The 13,855-nt window shown below is 48.2% G+C and overlaps 5 protein-coding genes across 5 annotated transcripts; 2 read left to right on the forward strand and 3 right to left on the reverse strand.

Annotated features, from left to right (window-relative positions):
* Positions 1 to 30: 30 nt before the first annotated feature.
* On the reverse strand, positions 31 to 2,291 carry AO090003000867 (putative lysyl-tRNA synthetase; the record flags this gene model as incomplete). The annotated part of the gene is made up of 4 exons (XM_023235072.1): positions 31 to 773; positions 840 to 1,265; positions 1,322 to 1,525; positions 2,069 to 2,291. 4 exons carry the CDS (start codon positions 2,289 to 2,291, stop codon positions 31 to 33), a joined length of 1,596 nt encoding a protein of 531 aa, XP_023090126.1.
* A 240-nt stretch (positions 2,292 to 2,531) lies between these two features.
* Positions 2,532 to 5,746, reverse strand: AO090003000868 (putative Sin3 complex subunit (Stb2); the record flags this gene model as incomplete). The annotated part of the gene is made up of 2 exons (XM_023235073.1): positions 2,532 to 2,631; positions 3,258 to 5,746. 2 exons carry the CDS (start codon positions 5,744 to 5,746, stop codon positions 2,532 to 2,534), a joined length of 2,589 nt encoding a protein of 862 aa, XP_023090127.1.
* A 2,103-nt stretch (positions 5,747 to 7,849) lies between these two features.
* On the forward strand, positions 7,850 to 9,335 carry AO090003000869 (ubiquitin-protein ligase RMD5; the record flags this gene model as incomplete). The annotated part of the gene is made up of 4 exons (XM_001819943.3): positions 7,850 to 7,970; positions 8,091 to 8,218; positions 8,290 to 9,057; positions 9,117 to 9,335. The coding sequence occupies 4 exons, from the start codon at positions 7,850 to 7,852 to the stop codon at positions 9,333 to 9,335; spliced, it is 1,236 nt and encodes a 411-aa protein (XP_001819995.1).
* A 1,155-nt stretch (positions 9,336 to 10,490) lies between these two features.
* AO090003000870 (BTB/POZ domain-containing protein) lies at positions 10,491 to 10,928 on the forward strand (the record flags this gene model as incomplete). Its single annotated transcript, XM_023235075.1, has 2 exons — positions 10,491 to 10,497; positions 10,612 to 10,928. 2 exons carry the CDS (start codon positions 10,491 to 10,493, stop codon positions 10,926 to 10,928), a joined length of 324 nt encoding a protein of 107 aa, XP_023090128.1.
* A 1,265-nt stretch (positions 10,929 to 12,193) lies between these two features.
* On the reverse strand, positions 12,194 to 13,845 carry csn12 (the record flags this gene model as incomplete). Its single annotated transcript, XM_023235076.1, is given in 5 exon segments — positions 12,194 to 12,280; positions 12,299 to 12,770; positions 12,820 to 13,091; positions 13,145 to 13,217; positions 13,274 to 13,845. 5 exon segments carry the CDS (start codon positions 13,843 to 13,845, stop codon positions 12,194 to 12,196), a joined length of 1,476 nt encoding a protein of 491 aa, XP_023090129.1.
* Positions 13,846 to 13,855: the final 10 nt, after the last annotated feature.

A 13,855-nucleotide genomic window follows, 5' to 3' on the forward strand; every position in this document is an offset into this window, starting at 1 on the left:
GTACAGCAAGCATTTCCCAGCCTGGAGGTTTCATCGCCGGGTTACGGCACGTAGGGTTCCAAAAGGTAAAACATCTGCAATCCTCTTTGCGCCGGTAAAGAGCATGCAAAGACGGTCGATTCCGCATCCCCAGCCACCTGTAGCGGGAAGGCCCCATTCCAGCGCCTCCAGGTAGCTCTCGTCGATTTCTGAAGACTCGTCTGCGTCCTTGCTGTAGCGTACTTGGTCTTCAAACTTGCGTCTTTGTTCAGACGGCGAGTTTTCCTCCTCGTATGTATTCACCACCTCCTTTCCTTCGATGAATAGTTCTCCCCGTGCAGCAACACGCTGGCCAGTGACTGGATGAATAAATGATTTGGACAAGGGCGATAGACATTCGGGAGGGTTGATGATAAAGGTCGGGTTTACACATTCGGGTTCAACATAGATGCTGCAGAGTTCATCCAAAAGTCGGGGGAGTGTTGGAGCCTCGGGAATCTCGAGTGATAAGTCCTTAAACAGTTGTTTCACTTGGGCCACGGCATCCGGAGACGTGAGATCTGGGAGCTTGCGACCGATCTTTTCTTCAATTCCAGTGAGGAAATCAATACGACGGAACGGCGTTGAGAAGTCAACTTCGGTGGGCTTCAGAGTACCGTCTTTGTTAGTATCGCGGATATGTTGTGCCATGCCGGACAGTAGACTCTCCGTCATAGACAAAAGGTCTTCCAGGTTGGCATAAGCATGATAGAATTCACATGTTGTAAACTCAGGGTTATGGGTCTTGTCAATGCCTATAGAAAGTCAGTCGTCCATGACTACTTTGTAAGAAAGCATTGAATAGATTGAGAGCAACGAACCTTCATTGCGAAACGAGGGTCCAATCTCGAAAACCCTATCAAAACCACCAACCACCAGGCGCTTCAGCCACAGTTCCGGTGCAATCCTGAGAGACAGCTGGCGGTCGGGAAATTCGGTCGCGGAAGTATAGAAGGGACGAGCGATAGCTCCACCGGCGATCGAATTGACGATGGGAGTGTTGACCTCCATGAAAGACCGATCAAGGAAGAATTGACGCAGATACTGAATGATCGCCGAGCGTGCCTTTATAATATCGGTCGTGGTTTGGTCTGCGAGGAACTGGACATGACGGGGGTATGGCGAGTTCTCGTGCTCTTTCGCATCCAGAGGGACATCATGGAGACAGGGAGACAAAAGCTGGGGCAATTCAGTGGCCACAACCGTGAGCTCTCCTCGTCCGGTGCGGTGAGGTCTACCTGTTACAGCTATGGCAAGGGTTCAGCCTAAGCGAACATACAGACGTGGCTGTAGAAAAACGTACAGAAAGCGTCACCGCGACGGAGCAAACGGTAAAGCTTCTTAAAGGCTTCCGGGGTTATCCCGGGCAGTTGACGAAGGTTGCACATAACTTGGACTTTGTGGCCATTTTGGACGATATCGAAGAAGATCAATTTGCTTCCGGCAAGTCTATACGTACGTATCCTACCTACTAACCTAAGTACAAAAGACAACAAGGTAGAGCCGACTAAGGCTGAGACCTACCACAAACGACGACGGAGTCGCCTTCTACTGTTTCATTAATTTCTAGGTGGTTGTATCGGTCGCGGAATTCCGAACAGCTCACGGAGCGACCGTCTGCTGCTAAGCGAGGATACGGATCAGGACAGACATTTTGAACCTCTTGTAGCCGTTCCTTGAAAGCCCTTTCGGGCGAAGCTGCACTGCTGCTACTCCTAGTGCTGGTGGAAACAATGGAGGAATGGTTAATTGCTTGAGCCAGCTGAGCTCTGGAAGAGTAAGACCATTTTACATTCGTGGAGACGGACAACCCTGTTCTGATCATTCAAAGTTAGCACAGGGTCGAAGCGATAATGTGCGTACAAAGAAGAAAGAAAACAAATTCGAGCAATTGAATCCAGTCAGAGTCAAAAAGTAGCTTCCGTTGCGTTCATTGCCTACAAAGCAGGCATCATACTGCAGCGGTTCTGAATTGGAAGGGATCTGATTCGTCCTCGGATGGCTTTGCAGGGGAAAAGAATATAAGAAAGGCACAAGCGATGGTTCTTACCTTGACCAAAGTCTCCCAGAGACCAACTGTGAAGCCCACCTGGGGCGAACTGAATGCATTTGCAATGGATACGAGGTGGAAGACTACGAAGTCGTCCGTCACATCGCGGACGGTAAGAGAGTGTGTGGGAATCAAAAAGCAAAACGAGCGAAAAGCCGAAGAAAAATCGTTCGAAGGCGGTGAAGGTGGTCCAAGCTTCCGACAGGAACTTCCGATTAACCATCATTCCAGACAACATTTATCTCCATCCTCTATACCAGCATCAACCCAACTTCTTTCTAGTTTTGTCAGTAAAAGTCCATGGATTAGCTAACTATCAACGCTAATATCTTCCTAGTGTATATTCCGATTACCTTTTCAATAACCAACACCATGTCTTTCCTCTTTGGCGGTCCCCCCAAGATGTCCTCGGCAGAGAAGATTGCTGCCGCAGAGACCGAAGTTGAGATGATTTCAGACATGTTCAACCGGTGAGCTCCTTGATACAATCCCAGTTCGCACTCAAAATCAATATTGCTTTGGAATTACCCTTCGAATCTCCGTTCACAAATGCAACTCGATATCTAAATGACAGCGATGCTAATGCCGACAATCTGCTTAGTCTGACCGAGTCTTGCACCAAGAAGTGCATTCCCAACGACTACCGTGAAGGCGACCTGAACAAGGGCGAGTCTGTCTGCCTCGACCGCTGCGTCTCCAAGTTCTTCGAAGTCAACATCAAGGTCAGCGAGAAGATGCAGGGCGAAGCCGCCAACAAGCAGGGCGGTGGTATGGGATTCGGCATGTAAACGGATGAGAAGTCTGCTGCCTCATGGGCAAAACCTCCCTTCCGAAACATAATTTATGTTCTTTTTACGCTCGAGTTTGCCTTTATGTTGCTCGTGTCAGGCGCGGATCTTGCCTTGGTTTCAGAGATCATCTTTTGCCGGGAAGCGTTGCATTTGGGTTTTAGTTCTCAAGATTGTCGATTCCGGGGCACTCTATGCCGGCTGGTTATGATCGCAGTCTGCTAGATGGGTGCTGGGGTGGTGAAAATGTTTGGGTCTTGGTCATGGTTCTGCGCATGGCATGGTTAATTGAATCTTTTTATATTATGTACAATAGAAGTGAATATATATGTCACAGTATTACATTACAGGTGTCGGTTCAAAACAACAACTACGAAGAGAACCCAGTGAATCTTCCTAACCGTGCAAGCCAGGAGCAGTTTTGCTTTTCTTCTTCCCCACGGACCAACGTCTTAACCCTTGTTTCTATCTCCTCAATGTGTCTCTCAAACTCACCTAGCCCAGTCTCGACTTCCTCGACCTTGGACCCGAGGACATTGAGCTCGTAGTCTAGTTTTGCACTCATCATCTCGACCCGTCTCATGTGGTCCGTCAGTGAGGAGTGTTCCTCAGACAGGAGGTCACTAGATCTCTCTCGAATCCCTTGATAATGGTTGAGCTTCTCCAAATAGGTTGTGTTGACCCTTTCATGAGTTTCGTAGAACACTCGATTCAAGTCATCCACTGAACCCACTTGTTTTTCGACCCAGGGAACAGTGCCCTCGCTCAAGCCTTGAACTCTGGAGCTGAATATTCGTGCGTCAGACACTAGCATATCCTCTTCAGCAATAGCTTCTTCCAAGCTGGCGTCGGGGTTTTCGGAGTCTTCAACCTTCCCCTTCAAGTCTTCCCATCCCAGTATAACCTCTTCGACAGTGCTGAACGACAGATGTCGCGGCCAGTAATTATCCAAATGTTCACTGTCGTCTGCACGATAAAGCTCAGCACTGCTCTGCGGCCGGCGCAATGACATGATGCCAAACTCTGACGTCTGATCTTCGGCGGGTGCGTCAGTTGATCGCGTCTTCCACCGCTCTAGATCTTGCGACTCCTCATCTTCCCGAGTTAAAGACACCTTCTGGGAGCCATCGGAGGGTTCGTTTGATGCTACAGATTCGATTGTTATAGCTGGAAGTTTGACATCGGATGACTTTGGCACAAGGTTGTTAAGCGGTGTTTCGACACTCAGTTCGTGAGGCTGGGTTGGCATCTCGGTGTCAGGAACGCTCTCAGGTTCGGGTTGTCGACCGCCGTCAGAAGCGATCTTTGAAGGGGCTATCTCAGTGTCGCTCTCTAATGGAGGAATATAAGCTGCATCACCAACGAGATCCGCATCGTCCTTTGTCTTCGGGAGGTGTGACCGCAGACCCACTGCATCCTTGAACCTGCCAAACCCAGCTCGCGCATCTGACACTTTCCCACTAACTCCTCGCCGTACCAACCTGCCTATATTCTGATCTTTATCATCAAGGGTGTTACCAGATTCGAGAGGCTTTCCTGGGCGTTCCGACCCCTGATAAGAACGTTCCGCAATCAAATCATCGTGGGAGCTTCGTTTGCGACTGGTCCACAGGTATCCACCTTGATCATCTGTAGTAAACATCATGTCGGCACCTGGATGTCCTCCAGCAAAGCTATCTCCAACGCCGCCCTTGCGTGGTTTTCCTCTCCAAAGCCACTTTGCTCTTTCACCCGTGACTAGATGTGCGAAGTTGTCAACATCTAGGGTTTCAATATCAGCGATGCCGCCCTTTTCCCGGCCCCGCACCATACCCATGACCATTTCGCCTCCATGGCCACTCAACTCAGCCATGGTGGACTTAACGGCATCGGTCCAGCCCTCCGCATTTGCGGCCTTGGCAGTGACCCGATGGAGTCGGTCCAATGTTTGACGGTCCAATCTGCGGGTGCGTTTTAGCTTTTGAGATTTCTGGAAACTACTGATTCCTCTTTTTAAGTTAGAGATATCAAAGGCATCTTTGCCAACAGGTGCACCAAAAGCGTGAAGCCGATTTCGGGCCCCCATGAGCGTCCCGAGAAGCGCAGCCACAGTAGTTGGCCCCAAGACACCATCGCTGGGTTCGATATTGTATAGATCCACGCCAATGTCCGTCCACCAATCGCTAATTGCTGCTTCTGTCACATCACATAAGATCCCATCAACATACTCCGGAGCCAGATTTCCAAACATCATCAAGGCAATCTGGCACTGCTTCACAAGCTCTATGACGGCCGAATAAAGCGGGACTCTCTCGCTGGTCCGGTAAAGATGGTAGAACTTGGCTTCAGTTGCGGCCGTTGGTGGTTGTAGCTTTAATCCCGCTCGGCCTGAACAGTTCAGCCGTTTCAAGTTTTCGTTCACGATAAAATCGTCCTTGTGTTTATGGATGTCACCATCAGGCACCGGGATGACAGTAAGAGCTGAAGGAAATGTGCTCAAATAAGTTACGAACAGAGTCCCAAACGGTGTCTCTTTTCTGCGTGCTTCGCATTCTTTGACTGCATCGAAATATAGTTTTAAGCGGGGGGACCAAGTGGATTCATCCGTAGGAACGCTTAGCAATCCTGCTACCACTTTGTGCGAAGGCTCTCCCGTATAAGTCGTAATTATAAAAGTAGGGTGAATCCTCGAACAGGCCCATTGTTCAACAATGTATATCTCATAGCCCTGGAGAATCAAGCGTCGATGCAGCACAATCGTCGAAGGATCTTCTTCAAGGTATCGGAGCGCGACAGGATCGGTGAAGACGATCCTCTGGTGACCAGGGAGAGGCGGTTGCCCATCGGGGCCGCTATGGGATGAAGGGCTTTCTTTGGGGCCAACTGATTGTTTCGTAGTCTCGCGCTGCATAGTAGTAGTAGAAGGCGCAGCCTGTGCGCCGTGTTGCGTTGCGGATTGCGACATAGTAGAAACAAGGAGCTCCTACCGAGGTGCTAATGAATGGAGGTTCATGTCCTTGAGATTCGAACTGAAGAACCACGAGGAACGTAACCTCGAGGGGGGTCCAGTGACCAAGCACAGCGTAAGGGGAAGGAAAAGGGCTGACCCTCCTGGGGTCAGTGTCGTTCTGTACAGCAAGCAGGAGAAGATCGGGACATATCCGAGGGGTGTGTGTGGAGGTCTTTGCGGGTTTATAGTCTGGAACGTGGGAACGAGAAGCGGGAATACGGGTCAGCCATGGCGCTTGTAGACAGCTTTTAAAAGTATCGGTATAGAGAGGGGGGTTTTGTTGCCATTGTCTTCGGCGACGTCACAGATGTCCATATTTATGGAAGCGGTGAGCGGCTAAGCCACAACAAATATCAATCCAACCGTCGTCTAGATAATCCCAGGACTTGAGAGATTGATTGCTACTCCTACCTCTGGCTGATGCGCTATCACTAGTCAGCATGTGAAGACGCTTCTAGCCCAGGGTATAGAACGCCACAATCTTTAGCACCCGATGGGAAAAAACAGCTGCCTAGTTGCATTTCAGCCACACACCAATATGTAGCTTAAAATTAGAGTGTGAATACACCGCCACGTATGGCAGGCGAGACAATCAGTTTCGACTGAGGACCACTCTGTACTACCGGACAGAACTTCCACAAGGACCACGGTTCGTACAACTTATGCAACTATCTATTTACATACATGCTATCTACAAGCTCTGGCAAACTCCTCTTCTCTACAGGCCTCCAACATGGGAGGCAAACAGCAGTGAAAAGAAGACCGAGAATCTCGAGTACTTCCCAAATGGGCCGTGACATGAAAGATGCCACAAGACGCACTCTTAGACTAACTCATACAAATATGAGCCAGGGCAGTTTGTTTTCAAAAATTCCTAGCCGACCCGAAGGCCAACTAGAGCGGTCAAAAAAATAGTTTTCAACTAGCAAAAACACGATCTCGGATGTCTCCTCACTGATACGTGTATTGCCCGTGCACTAGGATGGAGAGGAAAAGAAAAAAAAGGCTAAAGTGTTGGCGGGTGTCCCGGCCTTTTATAGACATGCCAAGACCTGACGGGCGCGCTAGCGTAAGCGAGCTGCTTATCGGGTATACCCTCGAATGTGATTGGTGGTTGAGTGTTGAGTCAACACGTCCATCAGTACAGAGTAGTATGGCGGAAGTCACCTCTCAGAAGTATCCATACTTTGTAGATATCCCAGGACAGTAGTACAATCAAACAGCCTGCCATGTTGCTGAGCAAGCGACTGATCCTTGTATCGCCGATATGTTGTAGCCTACTCGTACATATATTAAAGTACTATGTGGAACAAATGCTAGGTAAAACCCGGAGGTTACGTCTTTGGTCCATGTTGTGTTCATCTACGAGGGCTACTCAAATTACCATGACTATGTTGGTTTACAAGTCGTCAACTCCGCGCTGGGCTTTTGCTCCGCTGCAGTACTTATGATTTTTTGCTGAAAGTCCTGAAAAGAAAAACAGTTGCTTCAGAATGTGGTCCTTCTTCACCTTAGGCTTATGTATAGGACTGCGAAATTCGATCCGTAGACTAAATACAATGGTTTGGACTTCGGGGCAAAGGAGGGACACAGTAAGCGCTTTTAAGTATCATCCAATTCTCAACTGTTCTCGCAGCAGCCCCTTTAAGGTTAGCATTGTGCCTGATATGTTGGCAGCGTTGTCAGGAGGGGTAAAGGAGAACCACGCCCGCCCCCGGAACACGTGACTGTCCATGTCGTAATGCCCGTCCCTCCGACGATAGAGCAAATGACCATCCAACCGACTCACACAACCTCCACTGCGTGAACCAGATGACCTAGCTAGCTGGATCTACTAGAGGAACTGCTCCTTCGTACTCTTTGCTACCTCATCATATATCCATATACTGAAACTTCAACTATAGCTCCCGTATGGCTATCGCCTTCTCACGGCGGTAACTTGTCGGACTCCGCTTTTATCACACTACTACTCCCAGCTTATCACGGACCTCCTGCTTCACCACCATGGAGCTTGTTAAAAAAGAACACGAACGACTGGCGAAGAAGATCAAAGCTGCTCAGGGCATCAAGAATGTGCAGACAACTATAGACCTGCTACAGTCCGCACGAGACGCTATTGCTTCCGGTTGGTTCACCTCTTTTAATGTTTCAGATGCCCGCAATTAGCTTTCACATCCGGCTTAACACTCAAACCAATTATGACCAAATAGTTCTTGACTACTTATAAATACTTATAAATATTTAGATTCGAGTCAGACGTCTATAACATTGGCCAAGCTTCAAAACTCCGTGAAGTCTTCCTTCGACTCTATAAATGACAGTCTCAAAGACACTCATAGCAGCCTCAACAAGTATTCAAAGGCTTTAGATAAGGTATCACCGCCAAAATTCCAGCCACAAAAAAAAGCCGAGAGATCAAAAGCACATAGCTTACACCCTCATAGCTCTTTAAAGATAGACCACTTCCAAGTACCGAACATGATGCCCTCGCCTCCCAAGAGCACCTCATCAACCGAGCTATCGCCATGCATCTCCTCCGAGAAGGACAGTTCTCTGTCGCTGCAACATTCCTCTCCGAAATGGCGGAGAAAAAGGCCATGGAGTCACAGCAACAAGCGAGCACGGGCGCCTCGGAAAACGCAGCGACGCTCTTAGATATAGATGAAGTCCCGTCGAACGAGGTTCGGAAACAGTTTGCTACCATGTACTACATATTACATGAAATGAAAGAGAATAACAACTTGCTCCCGGCAATCCAATGGTCAAGGGATAATCGGGAAGCACTGGAAGCCAGAGGAAGTAACCTTGAATTCGAACTGTGCCGGTTGCAGTTCGTCTGGCTTTTCCATGGTGGGCCTGATAGGCAGGGACCTATTCCCACAGGGCGACAAGAGGCTTTGGAGTACGCCAGGCGCGAATTTCAGAGTTTCTTACCCAGGTATCTCCGGGAGGTTCAACAGCTTATAGGAGCAATGGCTTTCTGTCCCAATCTGCAAGACTCTCCTTATAAAGCCATCTTCAACAATCCGTCTGCGTGGGAAGATGTGGCACACTCTTTTACTCGGGAATTCTGCTCTCTCCTCGGGTTATCTGCTGATTCGCCTCTGTACATCGCTGCTACAGCCGGTGCGATAGCCCTGCCGACGTTATTAAAGCTGCAAACCATCATGAAAGCAAAGCGCACAGAATGGACCACAGAAAATGAGCTTCCGGTGAGTGCAGCCAGTCCTTTTTTTTTCGTGCTATCTTTCGCTAATTGTGTACAATCTAGGTCGAAATTCCGCTTCCACCGTCGTACCTCTTCCATTCCATTTTCGTCTGCCCCGTTTCCAAGGAACAAACCACTGATGACAATCCCCCGATGATGATGCCATGTGGTCACGTTATCGCAGAGGAATCACTTAAACGGTTATGCAAGGGCAGTAGATTCAAGTGTCCTTATTGCCCTATGGAAAGTCATCCCCGGGAGGCGAGGAAGGTCTTCCTGTAGGACATGATAGATATTGGCTTTTCTGTTTCGGTGGTTGAATGGCGTAATGGTGAGACATCTCTACACACATCAAGTTTTGAATTGCAAATGGAAATCGGAATTGGGAGCGTGGGCATGTTATGTTACCTCTGGCGTTTGGGGTAATCGGCAAATTCCGGACTGGACATGGTTTTTAAAGGGCTATACATATTGACAGCCCAAGCATATATCTTTATCAATGCTATAATTAAACTACTGACTGGAATGTGATGTCTTCGAAAGTTCCACGAGCTAAATTCACTAGATAAGAAAGAGAAATGAAAAGGGGCTAAAAAAAATGCCGAGATGCGATTACCCCCACGTTGTCCCCATCAATGATAGATCCAGTTCTCTTACAAGTTTTACCACCAGGGGGATCTGTGGTTGCATAAACCCATGAAACATGCAAGTAAGAGATCGTCCAAATTCAATTGATGTATCAAGTTTCCAGTCCAACTGAAGCAAACAATTCGTCTATTGCGGTCTTGGGATCCACACCCCCTTTCCCTTTTCCGTAACGTAATTGGGCAATGGCTGCCCCGTGACTGCGCGAGGATTTGGCGATGCACGAAACCACTTTACGCGTGCATTACCCAGCCTTACGCGTCTCCAATCATCGTTGCAGATAATATTCTCGACAGACAAGAGACGAAATCCTGGTCGAGCTGATGGTTAACAAGATGGATGCATCAGAAACCATACAAAAGGCCCTGTTTGCCCCCGGCGCCTTGATCACAAAATGACTCGACTCCCCCGACCCCTTTTCTTCTATAATCCGTACCGACCGACGTTCATACGGTAGCAGTACATGTATTCTCCATCCGTTTCATGGTTGCCCTGAGCTTTATTAAAGCAAAAGAACCCCTGAATCCATTCCTACCTATTCCTTCCATATCTCTCCCTCACTACAAGAGAAACCGCTCCTGCCAACGCCAACCGAACAACACTAGCGTAGTGATCCCAGAAAAATGCTCTCTACAAAACGCACACGCACACCCCCAGGCAACCCAGATAGTCTATCCTCGAAGTATGGAGCCGGGAAAATCGTATCTCGGAGCAGAAAACAGCAGCTGTTAAGAGACAGCCCGTCAATATCGCGACGTCTAGACAGACGTCAGGGCTCATCCAGCCCTCCAAATGGACGGTAAAAAACCCCTGACCAACACATACTTATCTACAATTATTCTTGCAAACTAAAACTAAACCGAGTCATATACTACCAGATCACATTCGCCGGCCGTTATCACCCTCTGCGTAGGTCCACAAAAACGCCTCTTCGCAGCTCACAAAGACATCCTTTGCGTATCCCCATTCTTCGCCGCAGCATATACCCAAGCACAGCCGTCGGACTCTCCTAACAGACGAGTGAATCTTCCCGATGAGCAACCGGAAGTCTTTTCGTGTATTCTCGAGTACCTCTACAAGGGCGATTATTACCCCCAGCTGGTGCACAACAAGCAATTAAATTCCTGGGAATTGGAAGATACGGGAACCGATAAGGATGGCCAGAGTAATGGGGCGACTTTGTTTCATCATGCTGCTGGAGCGGAGATACTGAGGGATACGGCTGTTTAGTATGCTTTTTCTCTTTCCCTTTTGCTTTCCACTCCTGTTTCCAAATAAGTACCCCTCATAAATGGATATACTAACCAACATACTTCCTGAAACAGCTGCGCGGCAGATAAATACGGGCTAGATCTCCTCAAACGCCTAGCCCTCCGGAAACAAGGCCTACACTCCGGCATCCAATGTAGTACCATCCTTACCAGCGCACGCTACGCCTACAGTAATACCCCCGAGAACGAGTCGAAGCTCCGGGCGCATTATCTTGCCTTGATCATCCGGAGTCGGTCGACGTTTAAGCGGAGCGGTACGATGCAGATGGAGATGGAACAAGGAGGGAAATTGTTTTTTGATCTTTTTGTAGCGATGTGTAATCATATGGTGAGTTCTCCCTCCCTCTCTGTCTCTTCTCTCCTGTAATTGCACTAACGTTTATGATAGGATGATCTTACGTCTAAGGCTGAGCCTTCTCCAGGTTATTGATATCCACTGGTTTGGGGTCTTCGTGCGACTTGGTTATCCGATATATAATGTATGATGGGATGTTATGCGGGTGGTATTTTTGTTGAATGGCCGGTTCTTTTCAGCCTGCTACTTGTATTTCTAGGGCTCTTTGTTAAGAGTCGATGCAGGCCATCTTTGACCTACGCTAAACAGCGTATTGTTCACCTCTAGCGGAATGAGGTGCTTTTATTGTGCTAGTTATATAAATATAATTCTATTGGTATTTTCAATCCTTCGCATCTTGTAACAGGCATAATAGTGTAAATGTAAGCCAAAGATAGACTATCGCCCACGATATGAGAGACTTAGGTATAATGTTGATGTTCTAAAGCCAATGCAGTGCATCTGATTGTCGTAAATCATGTAAACTTCTAATCTATAGCCATTGGAGACGCTATTTCTCTCTCTTGGCGTAGTTGTTGAAGCTATCAACAGAGCAAGAAGACTCTGAGTGACTGGTATTCCATAGTCCTTTATGATGCCTTCCTGTCCATGTAGCAAAAGCAATGTTGTGAATCTAGCCATCAAGGGTCGTGTAGCAGTTGGACTAGAGTTGGAATTTGTATGCCAAGTGCGAGGCGCTAGAAGCTCTGGTGGGAAGGTCGTAAACGCTGAGCAGCACAAGTTGATAAATAGATCATCTGTACCCAGGACCGTTCGGATGATGACCCTCTGGTGGCCGATGGTTTTGACGGAATATGCAGGCAATATGACAAGACAATGTAGACAATCGGCGCTAACATGCCTCTCGTCTTAAGCTGGCTGTGTCGCTCTTAAACACCAGTTCCCGGGAACGCAGTGCCACCCTTGCTTAAAACCACCATGCCGCGCTCCCGAGCAATATAGCCTTTCATAAGACCCTATTCGTTGTCAGTGACCAATGGTCTTTCGCGTAGCATAGACCACATGAGAAATATTTGCGAACTTACCTTGTAAATGAGGTTCGATAGCAAACACTCAACCTCGTCGATATCAACACGAGATCTATCATCTGCATGTGTACCTATCCTCAATGCTGCTGCAAACTCAGCAACGGGAACACGTGTACGTCGGATTGGCGGCTGGCCATCCTTGGGTTCTTCAAATCCTCCAGCGATGAAGACCTTTCGGAATAAGTTTCGCAGTGCTATATCACGTCCTCGTTCGAGGGGCAGGTAGATACGCCGCTTGACAAATTCTTCCTCCGCTGCTGTCATAGCATTGTCAAAGCCATTGAGATCGCCCTTCATGATACAGTTGCAAAGCGGACGGAACAGCTTCTCGAGTCTGGGAAATGGCGCAAGAAGCTTCTTGCTTGGTAAAGTATGTGTCGTGACAAGGTGACAAGGGATAAGATAAGAAAGAATCATCCTCCAAGAAATTAGTGTTAGGATATTTGAGCGGGGGTTACTGTACTCACTCCTTGTTCTTGACTGCATCTTTGTGACACATGTTCCATGCGTACGCCAGATGCTCTTCGGCCTGTCCGAACGCAAGAGTTAGTCTCAGAGGCCGACAAAGCCCGGGGCTACTATTTACCTCTGCATAATTCTCATCCAGAAAGTGAATTAACCCAACATAATATTTAAAGGTGACTATGTGAGACTTGGGGAAGACCTCCATATCTGGAAGGTCTGCCGATGAAGCGTTGAGCGCGCGAAGAAGGTTTTTGGAAAGTGAAACAGAATTGATCTGATACACCGTCAGTTGCATACATACTGCCGTAGTGGTAATATTCTCCGTACCTTGAAATAAGTTTTGAACAACAAATTTGTCGTATTATATATGCCCCATTTGCGCGACTCCTCAATCGGGGCTCTAGTTCAGTGGTTAGCAACGTGCTACAACCCATGGGGCCGCCTCTTGAAACCCACCTGTCGCTTAGACACAAAGTGAACATTCGGTTGATTATACGAGCCGATTCCTCAAGCTTCGCGCTCTTTTCGAAATCGGCCGCTATGTCATCCTGGAAGTTGTCTCCGAATGCAACCGAATCCTGGGACGACAGCTCGGCGTCTGCTTTCATAGCGAAGATTCGCAAATATTTCCCAACGATGTATAGACATGGAACTGTCCATGCCTGAAGACCGAAGTTCGTATAGCCCCTAATGAGAATATTTGCCAAGTCCTTCCAAGAGTTGAAGACCTTAACCCAGCTCGCGCTTGACGGAGAATCAGTGAATTTGGTGATCTCTCCGACGGCGGTCCAGTACGTTGAGAAGATATCGATCCATGCATTTTGTTCTTGCTTTGGTAGCTTCAACCCATTGGCCTGAAAGAGAGAATAGCGGAGGTCTGAGGATACTCGTGCGGCATTGGAGAAGCGGTAGAACGATTGGAGTCGTTGGGGGTACTCGGCGGGGGCAACGGGAGTGAGAGCAGCAGCAAGGCGAGGGCCAGAGCCAATTCGCTGGCCTTGAACGAAGTCTTCAAATATGGTGGCCATGGTAATATGT

This window comes from Aspergillus oryzae, chromosome 2 (genome assembly GCF_000184455.2).
Source record: "Aspergillus oryzae RIB40 DNA, chromosome 2".
Classification (NCBI taxonomy): Eukaryota; Fungi; Ascomycota; class Eurotiomycetes; order Eurotiales; family Aspergillaceae; genus Aspergillus; species Aspergillus oryzae.